This window comes from Microplitis mediator, chromosome 5 (genome assembly GCF_029852145.1).
Source record: "Microplitis mediator isolate UGA2020A chromosome 5, iyMicMedi2.1, whole genome shotgun sequence".
NCBI lineage: Eukaryota > Metazoa > Arthropoda > Insecta > Hymenoptera > Braconidae > Microplitis > Microplitis mediator.
The window spans coordinates 23,105,780-23,125,381 of NC_079973.1; the positions used below are offsets into that span (position 1 = coordinate 23,105,780).

The following is a 19,602-nucleotide window of genomic DNA, read 5'->3' on the forward strand; positions in this document are numbered from 1 at the left end:
ATCAAGAACGTCATTGTCTGACAGTTACCCTTGTAGTCAAATTGAATTTAAGTTACAGACAATTTACTGTCAACTTAAAGGTAACTGCTTGCTCTCCAACACTTTCCTTTAAGTTACCTTTAGAATACGGCAGTAGCTTGAAGTTAACTTGTGGATAAGGTGGCTATCAGGGAAATATCTATACACTTGACGTCTTGTTGACGTCATTTGTTGCGTCTCAAATTTTAATGTCTCATAGACGTCTAATAGCAGCTTTAAGTTCACGTCAAATTTATGTGAAAATTGACGTCAAAGAGCGCTCAAAAGTTGAACTGAAATTTTTTATGTGTACTGTACGTCACTGAGACGACAAAAGTTTCAGCTCAAAAATTGCGCTGAAACTCCCCTGATAGCCAAATTGGCCGCAACTTGTCGACAACTTTCAGGGTGGGTAGTACTAACCGAATTTTCGAATTTTACTGTTCTAATTACGTCACTTGAATGATGAAAACCTTCCGAAAAAGTTTGTCTTTCACATTTTTTCGGAAGCTATAAAAATTTCTGTAATAACTATCAGTTAATAAATTAAAAGACAAGTAAAATTAAAAAATTCGTTTGGTAGAGCCCAGCCTTCAGCTCGTGTAACTGTTGCCTACAAGTTTGGCTACAAGTTGCTCAGAAACTTGGTGACAAGTTGCTCAGAAACTTGGTGACAAGTTGCTCAGAAACTTGGTGACAAGTTGCTCAGAAACTTGGTGACAAGTTGCGGCAGTAGATTGTCGCCAAGTTCCTAATCAACTTGTAGTCAACAGTTACACAAGCTGAAAGTTGTCGACAACTTGTCGTCAAGTTGGTCGCAACTCAGGTACACCAACTTTCTGATCAGAAACTCTGGCTCTGGCTATCAGGGTCTGGTTATCCAGATACTTACATAATTTCAAGATCTATTTTACCGACTGAAAAAAGAGAAAATTTAGTGTTTATATCCGATCGAGAAAGGTTTCAAATTTCAATCTCATCGTCACATTCCTTCCGTTGTTTCGTACAAGCAAACACGAGCTCGTGTAATTAACCACCGTAAGCTTGTAAATAAAATTTATTTTGGGAATTTATTATTAAATTATAATTTAGTAAGTCATTAAGAGTCTAATGGCTATTAATAATTATTAATAAAAGTAAAAATAACAGTTCTATCGGATTTCCGCAGTAAAAACACGTGGTGGTGCAAACACGAGGAACTTGAGAGAGTTCGAAACAAAGGACAAAGAAAGCCACTAGTAGTTGCGTCATTTACCAGACATACAATAAAAAAATCCTGAACAAAAGGCTTCAAGCTATAAATAGTTGAACATTGAAGACAATTGTTTTTTTTTTTTGTTTAGTTTCTTATTGTTTACTTCCCAACAATGCAGAAAGAAACGGAATCCGTAATTTGTCCTTATGATCGTAATCATATTATAGATCGATCAAGATTGCAAAGACATTTGGTTAAATGTTCAAAGGTAAATTTATTATATTTTATACTCAAAAATAACTACTTATTTATTTTTGTTTATTTTTTTTATTGGTTAGAATTTTCCACCCAACTACAAAGAAACGTGTCCATTTAATGCTACGCACTTGATGTCTGAGTCGGAATTAAAAGCGCACATCAAAGATTGTCCGGATAGAAAATATATCGACCATGATCATTTCCGTATGTATTATTTTTATTTATTAAATATTATAACCCATGTAAAAAAAATGATCCAAAAAGTTCGACATGTGAAACTTTTAAACTTGAGACAGATTAGAACTTTGAGCGGAACTTTTTAGGATTTTTTTTACGCGGTCCGGAAAAAAAAGTTAATATCTGGCCATATATAATTAGATATGACTGTATAAAATCATATATGTTTATATATGAGTTATATATGAACATTCCCGGGAATGAATTGATGATTTATTTATTGTAATTGTTGTATTAGGTTTTGTCTTGAAGAATCATGGATCTATAAATTCTTGCCCACCTTCTATTGCTGAAAGTAATATTGATCATTATGATGAATCTTGGAATGACTGTTTATCAGACACTTTTAGTGCCAGTGTATCAGTTGTTAGTAATAGTTCATTGGCATCAAGGTAATTTATAAATTTAAAATAATATATTTTACTTAAATTTAAATAAATTTTCATAATATTCACATTCCAACAGTGTAAAAAAGACATTGAGAACCCCCAAGGGACGTTCTGAAGTTTTTATGGTGGACCTGACTGAGGAATCAAATGCTGAAGATGTTGATTCTGTTGCCAGTTCTGCGTTTGTCTATGGCCGTGGTAAATTTATGCAAAATCCGAAAACTATGAATCTACCAAAAGTTGGTAGACGTTTGAAACCAATTGCTGATGATTTGGAAGTCGGCGCATCAGCAATAACTGACGTTGAAGATACTGAGTCTGTAATAAATTACGGTAACGGTATGGGCCGTGGAATTATTCATTCGATTGGAAGAAAACTTAACAGTAGATATGATAGTGATACTGATGACTCAAGATCTACTGTTAGTACGATTGGTCGTAGACCAATAAGACGCTGATTATTTCTTCGAGAGATATAAATAATAAATATACAGACATACAAAGTAAACCAGCCAGCCCCTAGCAGCCATTTTTCTTTAAAAACTATTTTTTATATATTTACATGTCACAAAAACCTTAACATTTTTTTTTACTGATTCTAGAATAATTAAAAAGTAAATTTTCAGCAAAATACCAGTAGTCAGCTGCCATTCATTGTCCATAAAAATAATAATTCAATGGATTTAAAATACTGTCTCTAAATCATTATATTAATAACATATATATAGGGTTAGTTATTGATAAAGGACTGGCAGTCGGATACTTCTCTAAATCTTTTTTTATTTTATAACAAAATTATTCTTCCTTTTTTTTTTTATATGATTAAAATAATCATTAACTTGATAATCAAAACTATTAGCAATATATGTCCAAGTATTAAAAAACAAGTATTTTTATGATCTCAGCGAGCTTAAGAGTTAATGAGAAATTAACAAAAAATATATTTATTTAGAGTAAAAATATACTTGAAATTAAATAATTAATTGTCTAATATAAGTTTATATATTAGTGTCGGGCTTGCTACATAAAAAAGTATTAATGAATAAAATATATTGCATTATTTTGAAAGATAAATGACAAACGATATATATTATTATTAATTTATATACTTCAATAATCAAATTTAATAAAAACTTACAAATAATCTAAGTAATTAAAAACAATTGTATTGTCAATAAAAAAATACAAGAGATAAATTTCGATATTTTTTATTTTAGTTACATTCTTTAGATTACATCTTTAAGCATCGATTTACACTTTTGTATCCACCCGTTTGACTCAAACCACTTTATATTTAAATGAACACGTCATTCGGGTGACTAGAGCTACATTGCAACGCTCATGATTAATAAAATACAGAATTGTCTTGGCCATACTACAGTATTGTCACATTTCGTTATATTATTTGAAGATAATTTAAATTTAAAGATAATTATGGCCATTCTCGGACAGTCTCCCGCACTTTTTGAAAATTTTCAATGACTTAACTGTCAGCTGTATCAAAATTTTATCAATTAATTGAAAAAAAAAGAACGTAGTTGCAATTTCGCTTCAATCAATTAGAGATAAATGAAATTTGTTGAATGAATGTCAGTAAAATCTTCATGTCAACAAATTTTGTTCAACTCCTAATTGATAACAGCTGTAAGTAATTTTTAAAAAATTCTATATCGCGGCAAAATCGTTTTTTTTTTTTTTAGATTAATTTTTTAGATTAATTAATAAAATTTTAATACAGTCATAACAGCTGAGTCATTGAATGTTTTTAAAAAGAGAGGGTGGGAGGCACCGTCTGAAAATGCCCTTAATTGTTAAATTGAATATACAGATTTAGGGCCAGTTTTTAAATCCGGGTTTTATTTAACCGAATTTAAATTATTGGTGTCGCGACTAAATATCACACGACATAATATCGTGATATTGTGACGTAATGTTATCTCAATGTACAGGCCGGTGGTATTTTGACTGATTATAAATATGATATTTAATCATGTAACCAAATTATTACTACAAGTAAATCCATATATTTACAATATATAGATATACTAGCAATAAAAATTAAAACCCGGTTCAAAAAATTCAAATTGAAAAACTGGGCCTTAAATATTTATTTAAAAAAGTTGACCGTAAATATTATAAAATTTTTTTACATACAAGTGTCAATGTCATTTTATTATTAAAATAAAATTTATAAAAATTTTCGTTACATTTTACATAAAACACTATTAGGTTTATTTAAATCGATGTAAAAAATTAAGTACAACCTAATAGTATTATTATATAATAAATAAGTACGAACCCACATATGTTCATTGACTGCCTTTCACCAATAGTAATAATAATATATTATCACCTAATCTTTGTAATTAGCTTAAGAATTAATAAATCTTGTATGATCCATTGCCATGGTTTTATTAATTAAACATTAAATATATTCATTATTGATACTTATTTAATAAAATGATACACATAAATAAATAATAAAACGATAAAATATAATAACTGTTATTTTGATTACATATAATCCTAAATGTGTTGCCTCTACAATTTTTTTTTCTATTCCTCACTCAGTTATAAATATGAATTTCCTATTACATAATATCGAATGACAATGGAAATTATTAATATTATTATTATAAATAATTTTATTATGTATTTAATTAATAATGCAAGCGATTGAGTCGTGTAAAAAAGTTATCGCAAAAGCATCAGAAGTAGAGTATACGACTTAGGATATTATGCATCACATTGGCATCGGATTTGCCGAGTAATTTAAATTTATCCAGTATTTATTTTTTTTTATTTATTATTATAAGATCTCTTTTTACTTTCACAGTAGCTACCCATTAAAAAATTTAATTAAAATAAAATTAATGTTAATTACAGTTGATATTGATGTGTATTTAAATTATAAATATGGAAGAGGCTTCACAAGAAGACAAGCCACGACATACAAAATACCAAGATTACTATTTAATCTCGCCGTTTGTTTAGGCACACTTTGTATTGTATGTTGGCTGCGAAATTGTTTCTCTATTTTAAAGGCTTTTGGTAGCGTTATTATTGGCAAAAGAAACCACAATGAATATCGGAATGCCCATACAGCAAGTGTTATGTAAGGTGCGAACAGTAAAAATTGATATAAAATATGTGAGGCTGTATGTCCAATAAGTATCGCAAGAGTAACAATTCCTGCTCGTCTATCGCTTTCTAAATCTCGTGTGTTATTACTGTGTAAAATAGCTTCGGTATTCAAAGCTAGTGGTATCGCATAATAAAAAGTTCCCCATTGAATGAAACCAGTTTGTGCCATAAAAGCAAATAAAACGGATATAGGACCGAATATTACAAGTATTATAACATCACCCAGCGCTATATACTTCAAGCCAATACCTCCAGTATAAAGAAATGAGGATGATAACCCGCCAAAGAACACCAATGCCAGATGTTCCATTTTAGCTGGCGATATCATTGCCAGTAATACAAAACCGAGACATCCTACTGCGTATAAAAATGTTCCCAATGATACTAACTCATCTTTAGACAGCAAATGATCAACTAATATCCTGTCGTCGCTTTTACCACTGCTGTCAACGCCCTTAATGTAATCAAAATATGTGTTAACAACATTTCCAGCTCCATGAACTGATATTATTGTGCCCAAGGTCAATACAAATAAAATAAAACTGAAACTGTCCCAACCAGTTAGTCGGTAAGCCAACGCAGAGCCCAGAAACGTTGGCATCAACGATGCGCTCAGTGACCACGGTCTCACTGCTAAGAAATACGACGAGAATTTCATCAAGGGTGAGTTCAGCGTTGATGATGATAAGGAAGCACCATTTATGCTGCTCGTACAAGTCTTTGTATTTCCTGTGTCTTTATTTGAACTCATCACTCCATTTGACATCATGATTTTGTCTGAAAAAATATTTATTATCATCAACTATTTTTTTTATTCACTCCGTATACTTAAATTATTTTACTTCAACAAATTAAATTCATTAAATAACGAGTACGTGATTGTAATTAAGAACTAGAGAAAAATAAAAATAAAATAAAATAGACTTATGTCATTTTAAATTTATCAGCTAAAAATCCAAAGAAATATTTATTTTGTTAATAAATAAATAAGTTATCATAAGAACAATTTTAAAAAAAATTAAATAATTGATATATTTATTTTTAGATACATGTAATATAATAAATAAAATAGTATGCTCACCTTTTAGCCAGCAGGTCAAATGTGAAAGTTAGGTTAAGAAAGCTTCCATGTCTCTCGACTAAACATTTCGTTAGTGTACATCAGTCTAGGTGTCTTGTACACCTTTTCAAAATAATTTACAATTATTCAATACAATAACATTATTTTAATTGAACTATTTATAAGTCTATTATCATAAAACTCAAAATAATAATAAATATATACTAAAAAATGTTGATGACGTGTGTTCGACCGTTGGTACACAGCGCTATCTGACACTTTAAAAACTCTTTTCTCTCATTAGTCGTCAACACACGTGTATTTTGCGCAGGTAAATTGCGTGATATTTTTTTTCTTGGCGGTTAATTTAAATAAATTATTCTGAAGTTAGCCGAGAACTGATAATTTTTTGATTTTTTTCAAATCGATAAATTATAAAAAAAATATTTTAAAAAAAGCGCGCCAATAGTTTTTAAAATTTTTTTTCAACTTCAGGATTATTTGAATAAATAAATAAATTCATTAAAATAAATAAAAAATCAAAGTTTTACAATAATAAAAATTAATTTCAATATCAAAGTCATATTATTTATTATAAAAATATTAAATACAAGTTTTCATTAAGTCAAATATTAATGATTATAATAATTATTATTATTTTAATAATACTTCAAGTTTAGTTAATTTAAATTAAACATAAACTAAACCAAGTTACTTTCCATGATTTTTCTTCATCACCGACTCTTACTAAATATATATATTTATATATATTTTAATAATTGCACGAAATAATAAGTAATGGCAATTATTTTTGTCAATAGTAATAATTATTTAAATTTTGGCGGCAATTTAATTATTGTTAAATTTTAAATAACAATAGAACTTATGTATACATCAACTTTTTAGTGAAAAAAGTATACGGCATCAAATATAACAGAAGTTTTTTTTTAACATCTAAACTCTACATGAACTTTAATTTAAATCAGTAAAGTAAAATAAAAAAATGCAAAGAAAAATTGTCTTAATATCTTAGTATAAGAGACTCAGTACCCGATCAGGTAACTAGCACTCGATCACTCATGTATTTATATATTTATATTTACTAAATATACACAATAATTCATGAAGAGATCGGGTACTAGTTCCATGATCGGTACTAGGTCTATTATTACGAGATAAATAAAATAAAAATTAATAATTTAAATCAATAAGAAAAAATGAAATGAAAAAAAAAAAATTATTTAATTAAATTTTCTCGTTGATGATGTTCTTCTGAACTAATATGATTACGCAGATTAGATATTCCATATACTATCATTTTACACAACTTGCACTCGATAGCTTCTCCAAGATGATCACGGTAACTCATTGACGCCAAAGACTTCAATTCAGCCAAATGTTCATTCATCGATTCTTTAAATTCATTTTTTTCGTTCAACTCCAATGCCAAGTGAAGGTTAAAGACGCCTGGTTTTGCAGAAACAATAGCTCCAGGTCTTAAAAATAATTCTTTATCATAGCGACACCAGCGTGTACGATCCAAGTCGACTTCCGATTTAATTGGCTTACGTTTCTGATAAATTATTTTGAAAAGAATATCTTTGATTCGATGTTGACACTGTAAAGTATCTTCATCAACTTCCTGGTTACTTTCATCGTAAAGAATAGCAGCATTCATATAATGTCGCAGTTGATTAATAAGTTGTAAATCATCCATTGTTATTTCAACATCGAATGGTATCGGCATGTCATGTTCTGGAAAAAGACTGTTCTGTGTTTTTTCGTCGTATCCTAAACCACAAAGAGCACCAATATACTGAGTACCATATGAATTACGTCTTAGCTCAATTTGCGGCGCGAATATCAAACACAGCAATGGAACCAACCCTGGAATACTTGGCATCAGTGTCGTATTGTACAATGTCAAATTATGAGAGGTAGCACTTTCATTAATTGAACCAGCAATTAGTAATTTCGGTTGAGGATCCACTGGATTGTCATCTAATATTATTGAATTAACAGATGTGTCGCTGATATTTACTTTACGTCCTATTCCAGCAACTGTTAAACTGGACACCTCAATTTCCAGAGGTGAAAAAGGTCCTCGCAATTTCACAGAACTGGAACATTCACTTTCGGGTGGAGGTTCAGGATAAACATCAACGATACTGCTCTGATTGTACTGCATCCGTTCGTGATAAAGCTTAATGCCAGTCGAAAATTCTTTGACTTGTTGTCGCAATTCATGATTTGATTTTGACAGGAAATTTTCTTCACGATAATCAGCGTACCCTTTCTTGATCAAATAATTTCCTACGTTTATTTTTTCCCCGTGTTCAGTGACGCAAATTAAATTCAACGATACAACACTGTTGACAACGGAATAAATTTCAGCTCGTTGTTCGATTGAGCGTTTCAAAAGGTCCTGGAATGACTGAGTGGCTTCTTTAGACCAATTCCCAGTCAAGTTGTTCGAAGCAGATGGCTGAATATTTGCGAGGACGCATTCTAATGCCAGAGCTGGTAAATTGGAAATTTGATTATCATCAGGCAGAATACGTAAATCATGAAGAGCAATACGTTGATCAAATCCATAATCTACAAAAAATACTTGAACAAATTTATTTTGTTTCGATTTCATGGAGACTGACTGAATTTCAGCACGACAATAATTAACTTGCTTGGTTTTTGTTACCCATGGAGCTAAAACTATAGATCCAATAGCAGGCGGTGAACTTGGTGCTTTCAAATTCTGTTGCGGGTTCATTTCTTCGATACACGTTTTTATCACTGAATTATACTGTACTGTTTGCGTGCATTTATGATGAGCCCAAAAATGTCCAGGATCCAAGTATCGACATACCGAAATTGTCAATTCGGTTTCATCTAATTTAGGTAATTGTGGCCGTATTCCACTTGTCGGTAATTCAGTAGGTATAAACTCATTACTGATAATACTAGTTGGTCCCGGTTTATGAATTTCAAGTTTTTCAGCCAGAAGATTTGAGTCTTCGGACTTGAGCACAGGTATCGCGACCTTTGGACAAACAGAACGCATTTTCAATGCACGGTAAATAGCTAGTGGAATTTGTCCAGGTCCTTTGCTAGCATCTTGATTGTCATCAATTTCTCTTTTATTAAAATGTATGAACACACGATTAGAATTATCAAACTGTACTTTTACATTTTCAGAACTGTAGCTTGAACATATTTTAAATGCCTGTTGGAAATGCCGCGCGTAAAGTGGCCCCGGTTGATCAAAAGGCCATCCTTGTAAATAAACAGTTTTAATAGGATCCAGTCCTCCAAGTAATTTCATAGCACTACTTTCATCGTTCTGCGAGTGCGTTACAAAGTAATGGGGATAAAATCCACCTGCGATTACTAATTTTAATACAAAAAAACGTTCTTGATCAACTAAATTAACTTTTTTAGCACCAAACGTCTCTTTGATACCAATTTTTGCTAATCTCTGTGTTATCTCTTTAACCATAGCATCAACTTCACGCAGTACTCTTACTTGCAAGCAGTTTGTACGTGCCCAGGCTTTTTCGTCTCTGTCAGTTTTAATACGACCTGATGTCTTCTCACGCATCCATACATTGAAAGCGTTTAAAAAAGCAATAGCATCACTGTTCGTGTACTGTGACCACATCAATTTGGCATCATAAGACTTAAGTTTAAGTTGAAATGGCGAACTAAACATGTTTTTCACAGCCATACTTGCACCAATGATAATTGCTTCTCTCAGTACACTGAACAAATGGCCAAGTACAATCATCTTTCCGATGTGAATGTCCATAGGAAGTGAAGCCATAATGCGACCGAGATCCGTTAGCTCTCCATCTAAATTATCGTCCTCGTAACCAACCAATCCTCCGGCTTCTTTAAGCAGCAGTACTGTGCGTGCAAGATTTGATAAATCAGGCGGGTCTAGTGCGAGTGCCAGCAGAGCTTTGGGTGATCCAAGATCAATTATCTTAGATCGCAGAACAACTTGTTCAAGTGGTGCTCTAACTATTTCCGGTGGATTTTCATTCGGCAATTTATTGTAAAATTCGTTCGGCACTAGCCGGTAAACTCTTCCATCCATGACTCGACCAGTTCTACCAGCTCGTTGTTTACAATTAGACTTACTAGCCCACGTGAGTTCCAAGCACTGGTAATTGGTGTGTGGATCTGTTGTCAGCTGCTTGGTCAAGCAAAAATCTATCACGTATTTAATGTCTGAGACGGTAATACTACTTTCCGCAATATTGGTTGATAAAATAACCCGACGATAACCTTTAGGCGGTAATGTAAATACTTTTTGCTGCTCTTCATTTGTGATTGATGAGTGAAGAACGACAATGTCCCACTTCCATTGTTGTAGGTGTGGACTTTCCATGACATTGTGCATTTCTTCAATCTCATGAATACCTGGTAAAAATATCAAAACTCCTGCTCGATGAAAATCTGTTTCTGAACTCGTACTTTCTGAATTCTTGTCGATATCATCCATTATTGTCATTAGTCGACAGGCAAAATCCATCGATTCTTTTGTCACTTTGGGCTCTAACAGTTTCACTTCTGGTATTGGTCTTAACGAAAGTAAATCATCAAAATAATACTCTTTGATTTTAAAAAAATTACTCTTAGCAACATCAATTGTTGTAGCTGGTGTCAATATGTTTCCTACGTAAGATGAAAAATAGTTTTCGAACTTTTTAACATTAAAAGTTGCGGACATCAGTATTATCTTGACTTGGTGTGAATTTAAGTATAAAAGCTTTCGGATTACAAGTAGTAGAAAATCCATATCTTGATCACGTTCGTGAATTTCATCGACAACTATATGCGTGAAATCTGTTAGCGTTTTCGTAGCAATTAATCTTTGAAGCAGTACACCAGTTGTACAGTAAGTTAATCGAGTGTCTTGTGATACATTACTCGACAAACCGACTTTGTATCCTACAATTGAACCCAATGGCCAATCTCGTTCCTCACTAACACGTTTAGCGATACTCAAAGCAGCGATTCTTCGTGGCTGTGTCACTGAAATTTAAATTAAATAAATTTATTAACTTTTAATTATTTATGATATTATTTAAAAAAAGTATATATAATTAATTAATACCTATAATATTACAAGGTTGTTTCCTTTTGAAACAATAATCCATAATGAATTGAGGTACTTGAGTTGTTTTACCGCAACCGGTTGGTCCCTGAATTATAGTTACTGGTTCGGCAGCAATAGTAGTAACTATTTTGTCTTGTCTTGATTTAATTGTCATGTTTACCTTTGGTGTGTAAGCTAAATTGTAAGTTTTGTAGAGACGTAAAAGTTTTTCAGTCTTTTCATCATCAGCAGGCGTTTGTTCTGTTGCTACTGACACTTGTTCAAAACTACTTTCATCATTGCGAAAGTACTTTGAAGCCTAAAAAATAAATTTAAGCACAAAAAAAAATATTTTAACAAATATTCAACTACTATTTAATTATCAATACTTAGTATTTTTAATATTTAATGAAAAAATAATAATACCTCAAAAATTTGATCTTGTTCTTTTTGAATGAATTCTTCAACATAATCAGTCCCACTGTCGATTGTAGGAGCAAGTGATTGCATACTACCGCTCAATGAACAATTTCCGATAACTCTCGGAACTGGTGATCGTTTTCGAGCACTTCGATGTATCTTCCAAGGCTTCATTATTTTGGTACCATCAAAAAAATCTAATGGATTTGCCATCTTGAAGATGAACTCTTCACCTGGAAAAAAAAATTATATTTTGGTTTTAATATTAAATTCGACTTAAAATAATTATAAATTGTCTGGTGGCTGCGGCAACGACCCAATTATTGACACTTTATTTTATTTACTTCAACATCTTTAGAAGTTTTAAATATTTTAATATAATCTTTAGAATATGCTGACTCATATAAATTATAATACATGTTTAAGTGATCGTATAAAATTATCTAGGTACACTACTGTTTTCAGTTCATGATACTCAAGTTAGCGGAGGTCTAATAATTTTGTGATCCTGAAGTTAGCAGACAATTAAAAATTTTAGGATTTTATTTTGAATAATTAAATTTGAAGAAAAAAAGAAACTGAAAAAATGCACATGTAAAAAATTCAAGACTATAAGTGCAATTTTTTTAAATGTACTTTTTTTTTTAATTTATCGTTTTTTAAAAAATCCAAAAAATACTAGACGCCGGCTAACTTCAGAACCATAATAATTTCTGGATTTTTTGAGAAACGATAAATTATACAAAAAAAAAATATTTCAAAAAATTGCACCTATAGATTTTTTAATTTTCTACACATGCATATTTTTAGTTTTTTTCATTTTTTTGTGATTAGTTGAAAAAAAAATTCAAAAATTGTTAAATTGTCTTCGAACTTCAGGATCATTATCAGTTTTTCATAAAAACTAATTCTCTAGTAACCATTTTTCACACTTTTATGTACCGAAAAAAATTTTAAAATTTATTTACATATTCTGTAATAATTAATATGACTAGCCATCGAATTTATTACAAAAATCAACAATAAAAACGATCGATTAAATTAATAAAATCATCGAATAAAATAATGCGTTAAAAAGATCAATCAGTCAAGAATATTTAAATATTAAATCAATTATACTTCTTAATATCAATAATTAAGGCTTTTGTAATTATTTAGCTAATATATGATATTATTTAAATGAAATAAATGCGATTCAACACAAAAAAATGATAGCCGGCTTACAAAGAAATGCAGGCGCTTTAGTAAAACTTACTGCGTAAAATCATTTCATTTTAATTATGACAAATAATTCTAATTTTTAAAATATTACAATAATTAAAACTATTTTTTTATTACTTACTTTACTGGAACAGTGATCAAATTCAATAGGAAAATTTTTTTATTTATCAAGATCACTGAGACAAAGAGATTAGTATAATTTGAAACTTTGCAGGCATACACAAGTACCGGCCAACCATTAAGAACACAATGAGGTGTTGAAAGGAAATGAATAGATTTCTAAGTATATGTTTATACATATATATATATATATATAAGAAGAAGAAGCTATACCCAAAACAAGGGGCGGAGAAAAAACACCATATAAACAAACAAAAGTCAAATTATTTCAATAATTAAATTATTAGCTCATAAATTAAATAATTAAATTTCAAATAATTTTTTATAAATTATTAAGGTCGTCAATTATTTATAAGTGATAAATTATTTGTAATAATAAAAAAAAAGAACGTTAAAATTTAAATTGTTTCTCGGAAATGACGTAATGAATTTTATTAGTACAAATTTTTTATAATAGATGTCCTGGTATCTGCTTTTCATGGAGTCATGTTTTTATATTTTCAAAACAATAATATTTTTTAAAAACTAATAATAATAAATATAATTTTTTAATTTATTAATTAATTTGTTGTATTGAATTTATTTAAAAATACGATACTGAAATTAACCGAGGTTCAATTTTTGAATTTTTTAAAAACGATAAATTAAAAATAATAAATAATTCAAAAAATTTCACCTAGTTTTTTAAATTTTCTACATGTGCTTTTTTTTAGTTTTTAAATTAAATTGTTGATAAAAAAAACCGAAAATTGTTAATTGTCTGCTAATCAGGACCATTTAAAAATAAGTTTTTAATTATGGCAAAAAAAATGATAACAAGTTTGCCTTTGATGCAAGATTCTAAATTTATTGTAATTGATGAAGGTAACCTCTTAAATTTTAAATATTTATATTTTTTAAATAATTTAATTTATTAATTATAACTAAATGTAATTAATTAATAAATTTTTTTTAAGGTGTAGAAGAATCGTACGCTGATAATTTGATAGATGGATGGATGCAAATGTGGAGTACGACAATTTCAACCCAACAAATCCATTTATTATTATTTTTTAATACTAAGTCACATTACAATTATTTAAAAAAATTATTTAAAGATAATAGACTTCATATACATGATCACTGTACAGAAGATTTGGATAGAATTTATGAAAAAAAAGATTTTAACATAAATTGTGACAGAATTTTTAAATCTGGTATCGATGAAAAATCAATTGTTGTTATTAATTGTTTAAGTTCGCTCATAGTTAATATAGGATTAGCCAAAGCACTGAGATTCGTTGATAAATTATCGCAACGCGTATCACAATTAATTTGCGTGTACAGACGAGACTTTGGAACAAGAAAAATTCCAAAAATCGAAACACTGGGAACTACTTACATTAGATTGGGTAAATCTAGTGAGACTGTAATGAATAATGAGATCGCTTATGAAGTAGCGATGGTTCACTGCAAGCGAGGTGGTGGTATTTTGAAAAAACACGTGGTTATTACTCAGGATCCAGAGAGTTGCGAGATAAAGTCAGAGAATCCGGTTGAATTTAAAGCTCCGGTTGTTATTTCAAAAGTTGTTGAACCGACGTTAAAACCACAGGCTTCATTTAGAACGGATATGAATCCCAGAGAATTAGAGCAACGTAATCAAACACCTTTACCTTATATGCAAGTTATTAAAGATGCTACAAGTGAATCACAGATCTACTATGTACCTGACAAAAATGATGACTTTGATGAAGAGGATCCTGATGATGATTTACCATTTTAAATTTATTTTAACCCAAAGTCTTTTACTGACGTGTATTTATTCAAACTTTTTTTTTTTTTAAATAAATCTTTACATCTTTTTTATTAAACATTACATATATTTGTTCTTAAAATAAATTTGAAATATTATTCATCGTCATAAAAGCATTTATGAAATAGCTGATAAAGTTTATTAAAATAAAATATTTACTAAATTTACCATAACGTCAAGGAGATAAAAAAATTTATTACGGATACAAAATAAAAATTGTTTAAATACTTTTTATTATTTTTATGAGAATAAATATAAACTGTCTGTTATGTAGCAAATATTGTCTAGTGTTTAACACAGCCTTCATATTATCAAGTGGTAATTTCAACCAACAACAATACTTTCTATTATTATTTAAAAGGGTGCGTCAATTAAATTATAATTGTGCTCGATTATTACAGTATATGTATAGTAATAATAATAATTATTATTATTTATGTATTTACTTTATGTACTGACAAAAAATATGATTGTTCATTGATCTGTCCTGCAGATTTATCAATAATTAATTAAATATCTGAGGTAAATAAAAACATTTGTTCACGAATAAGAGATCTAATGGGCAAATAATTAAACAATTACTCGGAAGTATATGAAAGTGAATTCATATTGAAGCACAATCTCATCCTGTATCTATTTTAATCAGTCACTGACACCCGGTCCAGGTAAAATGATTAATAAATAAAATCAACGTATAATAAAACAAAATCAACCTATTGAAATTATTAATACTCGCATATTCTTTGGAAAATAATTGATTAAATTTAAACAACAATTAACAATAAAATAATCATCTAATATATATATAAATCTATACTATAATAGTAATAACAATTAGCCCCGAAAAGTATATAAAATATTTTTATCGTGAAAATGATGAGTACCATCAATATGATGTAAAACTCTACTTTCAAGAAGGCAACGTCCATATTGTACAGCCTCTTCTCGATTCTGTACTAGTCGTTGTTCTAACAGCCAGTCAACAAGATCACTACCCGAAAATACGCCCTCGTACACTTTTAGCAGCCGTCTCCGGCAGTTGGAAATTCTCTGACGACATTCGTGCAAATGACATTGACGAAATTGTTCGCGTATTGTTTTAGTTTCCGGGCTGAGTGATTCTTCATCTGGTAGCTGCAACTTTTGGCGAGCACGCCACTCTTTACAAGCTTTCTTTAGCCAGTCTCCTAATTTTCCAAGACCTGGGTCCAGGCCAAATATTACAAATACTATCAATGATTGCCCGTAGTTAAATGCAACGTCAAGAAAAGCTAGTTCTGCATACACGCCGGTCATTTGTTCCATTATCATTGTACCAACGGACAATGCTAGTCCCTAAATAAAAACAAAAAAAAATATTTTGTTTAATAATTTAATATTAAATTAGATACTGAAGTTAGATAACGTAACAACATACAATGAACATGGAGCATAAAAGAAATATAAGGAGAACTAAGTGTCTCAGTAATTGGGGATCATCTGAATCCACTCGCAATTCTTCAGTCTCAAAGTCTAATTCTTGTTCATCAATCAAGTCATTCTGACTGCATCCAGTGCGTTGGAAACTGCAGCTGCTGTCTAATAGACAGTTACCTCTGGAAAATTTTAATGTCGTCATTTATTTCTAATGTTACACTTTTTTAAAAATTTATCATATTAAAATAATAAATAAGTACGCTGGTAATGTTGTCCCAGGAGATACTAAATCTTCTACGTCAATAACATTTCTATTTTCTACCATAGTCGATTCTGCATTATCAGTATTATTTACAAGACTAGCATAAACTTCAGCATGATGGCGTCTTTGATATCGTTGTTGCAGTACCAAACATCCAAGTGTCACTGAAAAGTAAAAATATTCAATTATTTTATATCAACAGTTGTAATTTTTTTTTTTTATAACTTTATTTACCTATAAAGCAAAATAAGAGGATAAATATTGAAACAGCAGCTTGTACTCTACCAAACTGGAAGTTCGGATTTCTCAAGTCAATATCATCAGGATTTTTTGGTGATATTATAAGACACATAAGTCCTACAGTTAATACAGGTACAGCAAAGCCAATAGGCATAATCCACTTCTGCATACTTTGTACAAACGTTAGCGTTCGAGAACTTAGAAACAACAGAGTCCCTGCCAACACAACTGTCCACATTCTGCTTGCATATACGCCGACAGTGATAAGGACAAACTGAACATACCAAAGAAAAGAACCAACTTCTTTGGCCTCGAGTTTAGTCCATATTATGACACCAACACCAACGGCCAGTTGGGCGATGACCAAGTACAATGTACATCGATGAGTTGGGCGCTTATATCTTTTGCCAGCGAGAACCAGGAAGCAGACAAGAAGCCATAAGCAAGCAGCTATTGAAATGACACTCACATCCATCGAGAATGCATTCAATTGTTGGGCATACTTGGCAGGTGACACGCCGTCATTAATTGCGGTGATTAATTTTGCGGATACAAACATCAATGGAGCTGATAGAAAAGTACAGGCAACCATAGAAGAAGCAATAAGATCAATGTCCACATTGTATCGTAATGTAAAGATAAATAGTGCGGGTGCCGTAGGAATCGTTCCATACAAAAATCCATATGTACTTAAATCTCTGGTATCTGTTTCATTAATTCCGGCATTTAGTAAAATGACTGACTCTCTTATTATCATAGGAAGTGCCAGCAGTTTAACGGATATCAGTATTCCTGGTATGACAAGTGCGGGACCTTTTAGAGTGTGAACTTTTCCTACCATCATTAGACCAAGTAAAAATAATGCGCTCGCTGAAAATGCATTACCAAATACATCCAATATAACTGATAATATTTTCGGGATTTGATGGCTGAATACAAAATTTCCTACAATTCCCAATACTGTCATAAATAATATTGGATTTAGTCCTATGCCTTTTACTATTGAACCGACTAATTTCCATCCTGATTGTTGATCACCAGTACGACGCTTTCCTACTTCCAATAAAACAAAACCGACTGGATTTAAAATAGCCAGCGATATTGGCGCCATTAAATAGAGATAAGCGGCATATTCTGGATGAGTATCACCATAGAGAGCATCAACTGAAAAAATATATAAATTAATATCTGTGATTTATTTTTGCTTATTAGCCAATAAGCGGACGGGTTGCTTACTCATTGGATATCCAATCGCAAAATCGTTGCTTTGTGTTGCGAAAATTGCAAACAACGCAGCACGTCCTGGATTCGTTGGTCGTGTTACTATTAGAGACACACCTAGTACTACAAAAAATACGCATGCTTTGGCAAGAAAAACAGCTAATAAAAATTTCCAATTAACTAACGAAAAATCAAGCTTTGCTAGGGACAAAAATATTAATGATGGTAGAGCAAATGTTCCAACAAATGTGTTTAGGCCATTAGCTTCTGGTTTTGATATTATTTCAAGTCTTCCAGCAATATATCTACAACAATAAAAATTATGTAATAACGTGCTGACAATGACAATAATATTTTTACATTAAGGGTATTCTCAGACAGTGTCCCCGCTTTTTAAAAATATTTAATTACTCTCATCTGTCATGACCACAAATAAATTTTATTAATTAATTAAAAAAAGGACAAGAGATAAAATTTAAAATAAGTTATTTACAGTCGTTATCAATTAGAAGTTAAACGAAATCGGTTGAATAAATTTTGGCCTACAAAATTTGAAAATTCAAATTATAAAATTAACATGAAAATTTTACTGAAATTTATTTGACAAATTGCATTCAACTCCCAATTGATTGTAGCAAAATTGCAACTACGTTGATCTTTTTTCAATTAATTGATAAAATTTTGATACGTTTCTAACAGTTGTCACTGAAAATTTTTAAAAAGTGAGAGGAACTGTCTGAGAATGGCTTTAAAAATAATTTGTTTTGAAAAATGAATAATAAATAATTAATTAATAAATTACATACCCACATAATATTATAGCAAAACATTGAATTAGAGCAAGATACAAATTATCTGTAGGTGTGTCTGGTACATTAAAATCCATGATTTACAAATTTTATTTTTAATAATCAATGGGTATAAGTAGATAAATTCATTGACTTACTTAATCTGTAAATAATTTTAAATAATTATACCGACTAATAATAACAATAATAATATTTATCTATCAGTAATTAAATATATTCATAAGAACGTGAACATATGGAATTTAATCACAATAATGAAAAGTAACCTTTGGATTACCGAGTAAAAAATTAAATGATAAACATAAGTAAACAAGTACCTGTCTAAAAATACTTACTAATATTTTTTAAGATATGTCATTGTCTGCTGTTACTTAAATTTTATTTAAACTTTCTATTTTTTTTTCTTTACTGTCACTGTCATTTCACTCGACTATTGCACATTGTGAGCTAAAATGACCAACAAAAAAATCAATAACCTAACAATATATTTATAAAATTATTCTTATGATATATTAAAATAATATAAATTATTTTAACTTACAACAGATAATAACCCACTGACTAACATTATGCGTCATATTCTCAGATGATATACAAATTAGTCAATATATATATCACTATTTTCAGCATTTTTTCAATGCATAATAACAAGCAGCACGTCAGCCTGACACCGTGATATAGACGTAAGTCACGTAGACA

The 19,602-nt window shown here is 30.3% G+C and overlaps 5 protein-coding genes across 7 annotated transcripts in view; 2 read left to right on the plus strand and 3 right to left on the minus strand.

Annotated features, from left to right (window-relative positions):
- The window catches only part of LOC130668476 (uncharacterized), a 67,505-nt gene extending 52,104 nt beyond the window's left edge, over positions 1–15,401 (plus strand). The window contains exons 2-3 of the mRNA XM_057470792.1: positions 13,928–14,024; positions 14,117–15,401. Of these exons, the coding sequence (XP_057326775.1) occupies positions 13,958–14,024; positions 14,117–14,925 (876 nt within the window). The 5' untranslated portion in view covers positions 13,928–13,957 and the 3' untranslated portion in view covers positions 14,926–15,401. The remainder of the gene's footprint in view (positions 1–13,927; positions 14,025–14,116) is intronic.
- Positions 1,004–3,191, plus strand: LOC130668479 (uncharacterized). Of its 2 annotated transcripts, XM_057470796.1 has the most exons (5): positions 1,034–1,109; positions 1,187–1,481; positions 1,552–1,675; positions 1,947–2,100; positions 2,174–3,191. In XM_057470796.1, the coding sequence occupies exons 2-5, from the start codon at positions 1,386–1,388 to the stop codon at positions 2,553–2,555; spliced, it is 756 nt and encodes a 251-aa protein (XP_057326779.1). In that variant the 5' UTR covers positions 1,034–1,109; positions 1,187–1,385; the 3' UTR covers positions 2,556–3,191. The 2 variants fall into 2 exon arrangements, with proteins under 2 accessions (XP_057326778.1, XP_057326779.1); XM_057470795.1 differs by having other exon boundaries at positions 1,004–1,481.
- On the minus strand, positions 3,803–6,580 carry LOC130668473 (ubiA prenyltransferase domain-containing protein 1 homolog). Its single transcript, XM_057470788.1, has 2 exons — positions 6,323–6,580; positions 3,803–6,018 (listed from the first exon to the last, which is right to left on the minus strand). Exon 2 carries the CDS (start codon positions 6,008–6,010, stop codon positions 5,006–5,008), a length of 1,005 nt encoding a protein of 334 aa, XP_057326771.1. The 5' UTR covers positions 6,011–6,018; positions 6,323–6,580; the 3' UTR covers positions 3,803–5,005.
- LOC130668460 (probable ATP-dependent RNA helicase spindle-E) lies at positions 7,003–13,316 on the minus strand. The gene is made up of 4 exons (XM_057470763.1): positions 13,162–13,316; positions 11,826–12,052; positions 11,418–11,718; positions 7,003–11,335 (listed from the first exon to the last, which is right to left on the minus strand). The coding sequence occupies exons 2-4, from the start codon at positions 12,030–12,032 to the stop codon at positions 7,539–7,541; spliced, it is 4,305 nt and encodes a 1,434-aa protein (XP_057326746.1). The 5' UTR covers positions 12,033–12,052; positions 13,162–13,316; the 3' UTR covers positions 7,003–7,538.
- Positions 15,168–19,599, minus strand: LOC130668467 (integral membrane protein GPR155). Of its 2 annotated transcripts, none has more exons than XM_057470771.1 (8): positions 19,445–19,599; positions 19,239–19,350; positions 18,901–19,045; positions 18,110–18,399; positions 16,868–18,037; positions 16,632–16,797; positions 16,373–16,550; positions 15,168–16,290 (listed from the first exon to the last, which is right to left on the minus strand). In XM_057470771.1, exons 3-8 carry the CDS (start codon positions 18,978–18,980, stop codon positions 15,790–15,792), a joined length of 2,385 nt encoding a protein of 794 aa, XP_057326754.1. In that variant the 5' UTR covers positions 18,981–19,045; positions 19,239–19,350; positions 19,445–19,599; the 3' UTR covers positions 15,168–15,789. The 2 variants fall into 2 exon arrangements, with proteins under 2 accessions (XP_057326754.1, XP_057326756.1); XM_057470773.1 differs by having other exon boundaries at positions 19,239–19,379; positions 19,445–19,592.
- Between the last annotated feature and the right edge of the window lie 3 nt (positions 19,600–19,602).

Coding starts and splice junctions, on each gene's coding strand:
- LOC130668479 (XM_057470795.1), top strand. CDS start 1,386: ATGCAGAAAGAAACGGAATCCGTAATTTGTCCTTATGATCGTAATCAT. Junction 1,676..1,946: donor TATCGACCATGATCATTTCC/GTATGTATTATT, acceptor TTGTTGTATTAG/GTTTTGTCTTGAAGAATCAT. Junction 2,101..2,173: donor AATAGTTCATTGGCATCAAG/GTAATTTATAAA, acceptor ACATTCCAACAG/TGTAAAAAAGACATTGAGAA.
- LOC130668473 (XM_057470788.1), bottom strand. CDS start 6,010: ATGATGTCAAATGGAGTGATGAGTTCAAATAAAGACACAGGAAATACA.
- LOC130668460 (XM_057470763.1), bottom strand. CDS start 12,032: ATGGCAAATCCATTAGATTTTTTTGATGGTACCAAAATAATGAAGCCT. Junction 11,719..11,825: donor AACAAGATCAAATTTTTGAG/GTATTATTATTT, acceptor TTTATTTTTTAG/GCTTCAAAGTACTTTCGCAA. Junction 11,336..11,417: donor ACAACCTTGTAATATTATAG/GTATTAATTAAT, acceptor TTTAAATTTCAG/TGACACAGCCACGAAGAATC.
- LOC130668467 (XM_057470771.1), bottom strand. CDS start 18,980: ATGGATTTTAATGTACCAGACACACCTACAGATAATTTGTATCTTGCT. Junction 16,798..16,867: donor CCTCTTATTTTGCTTTATAG/GTAAATAAAGTT, acceptor TTTACTTTTCAG/TGACACTTGGATGTTTGGTA. Junction 16,291..16,372: donor TTTTATGCTCCATGTTCATT/GTATGTTGTTAC, acceptor GTTTTTATTTAG/GGACTAGCATTGTCCGTTGG.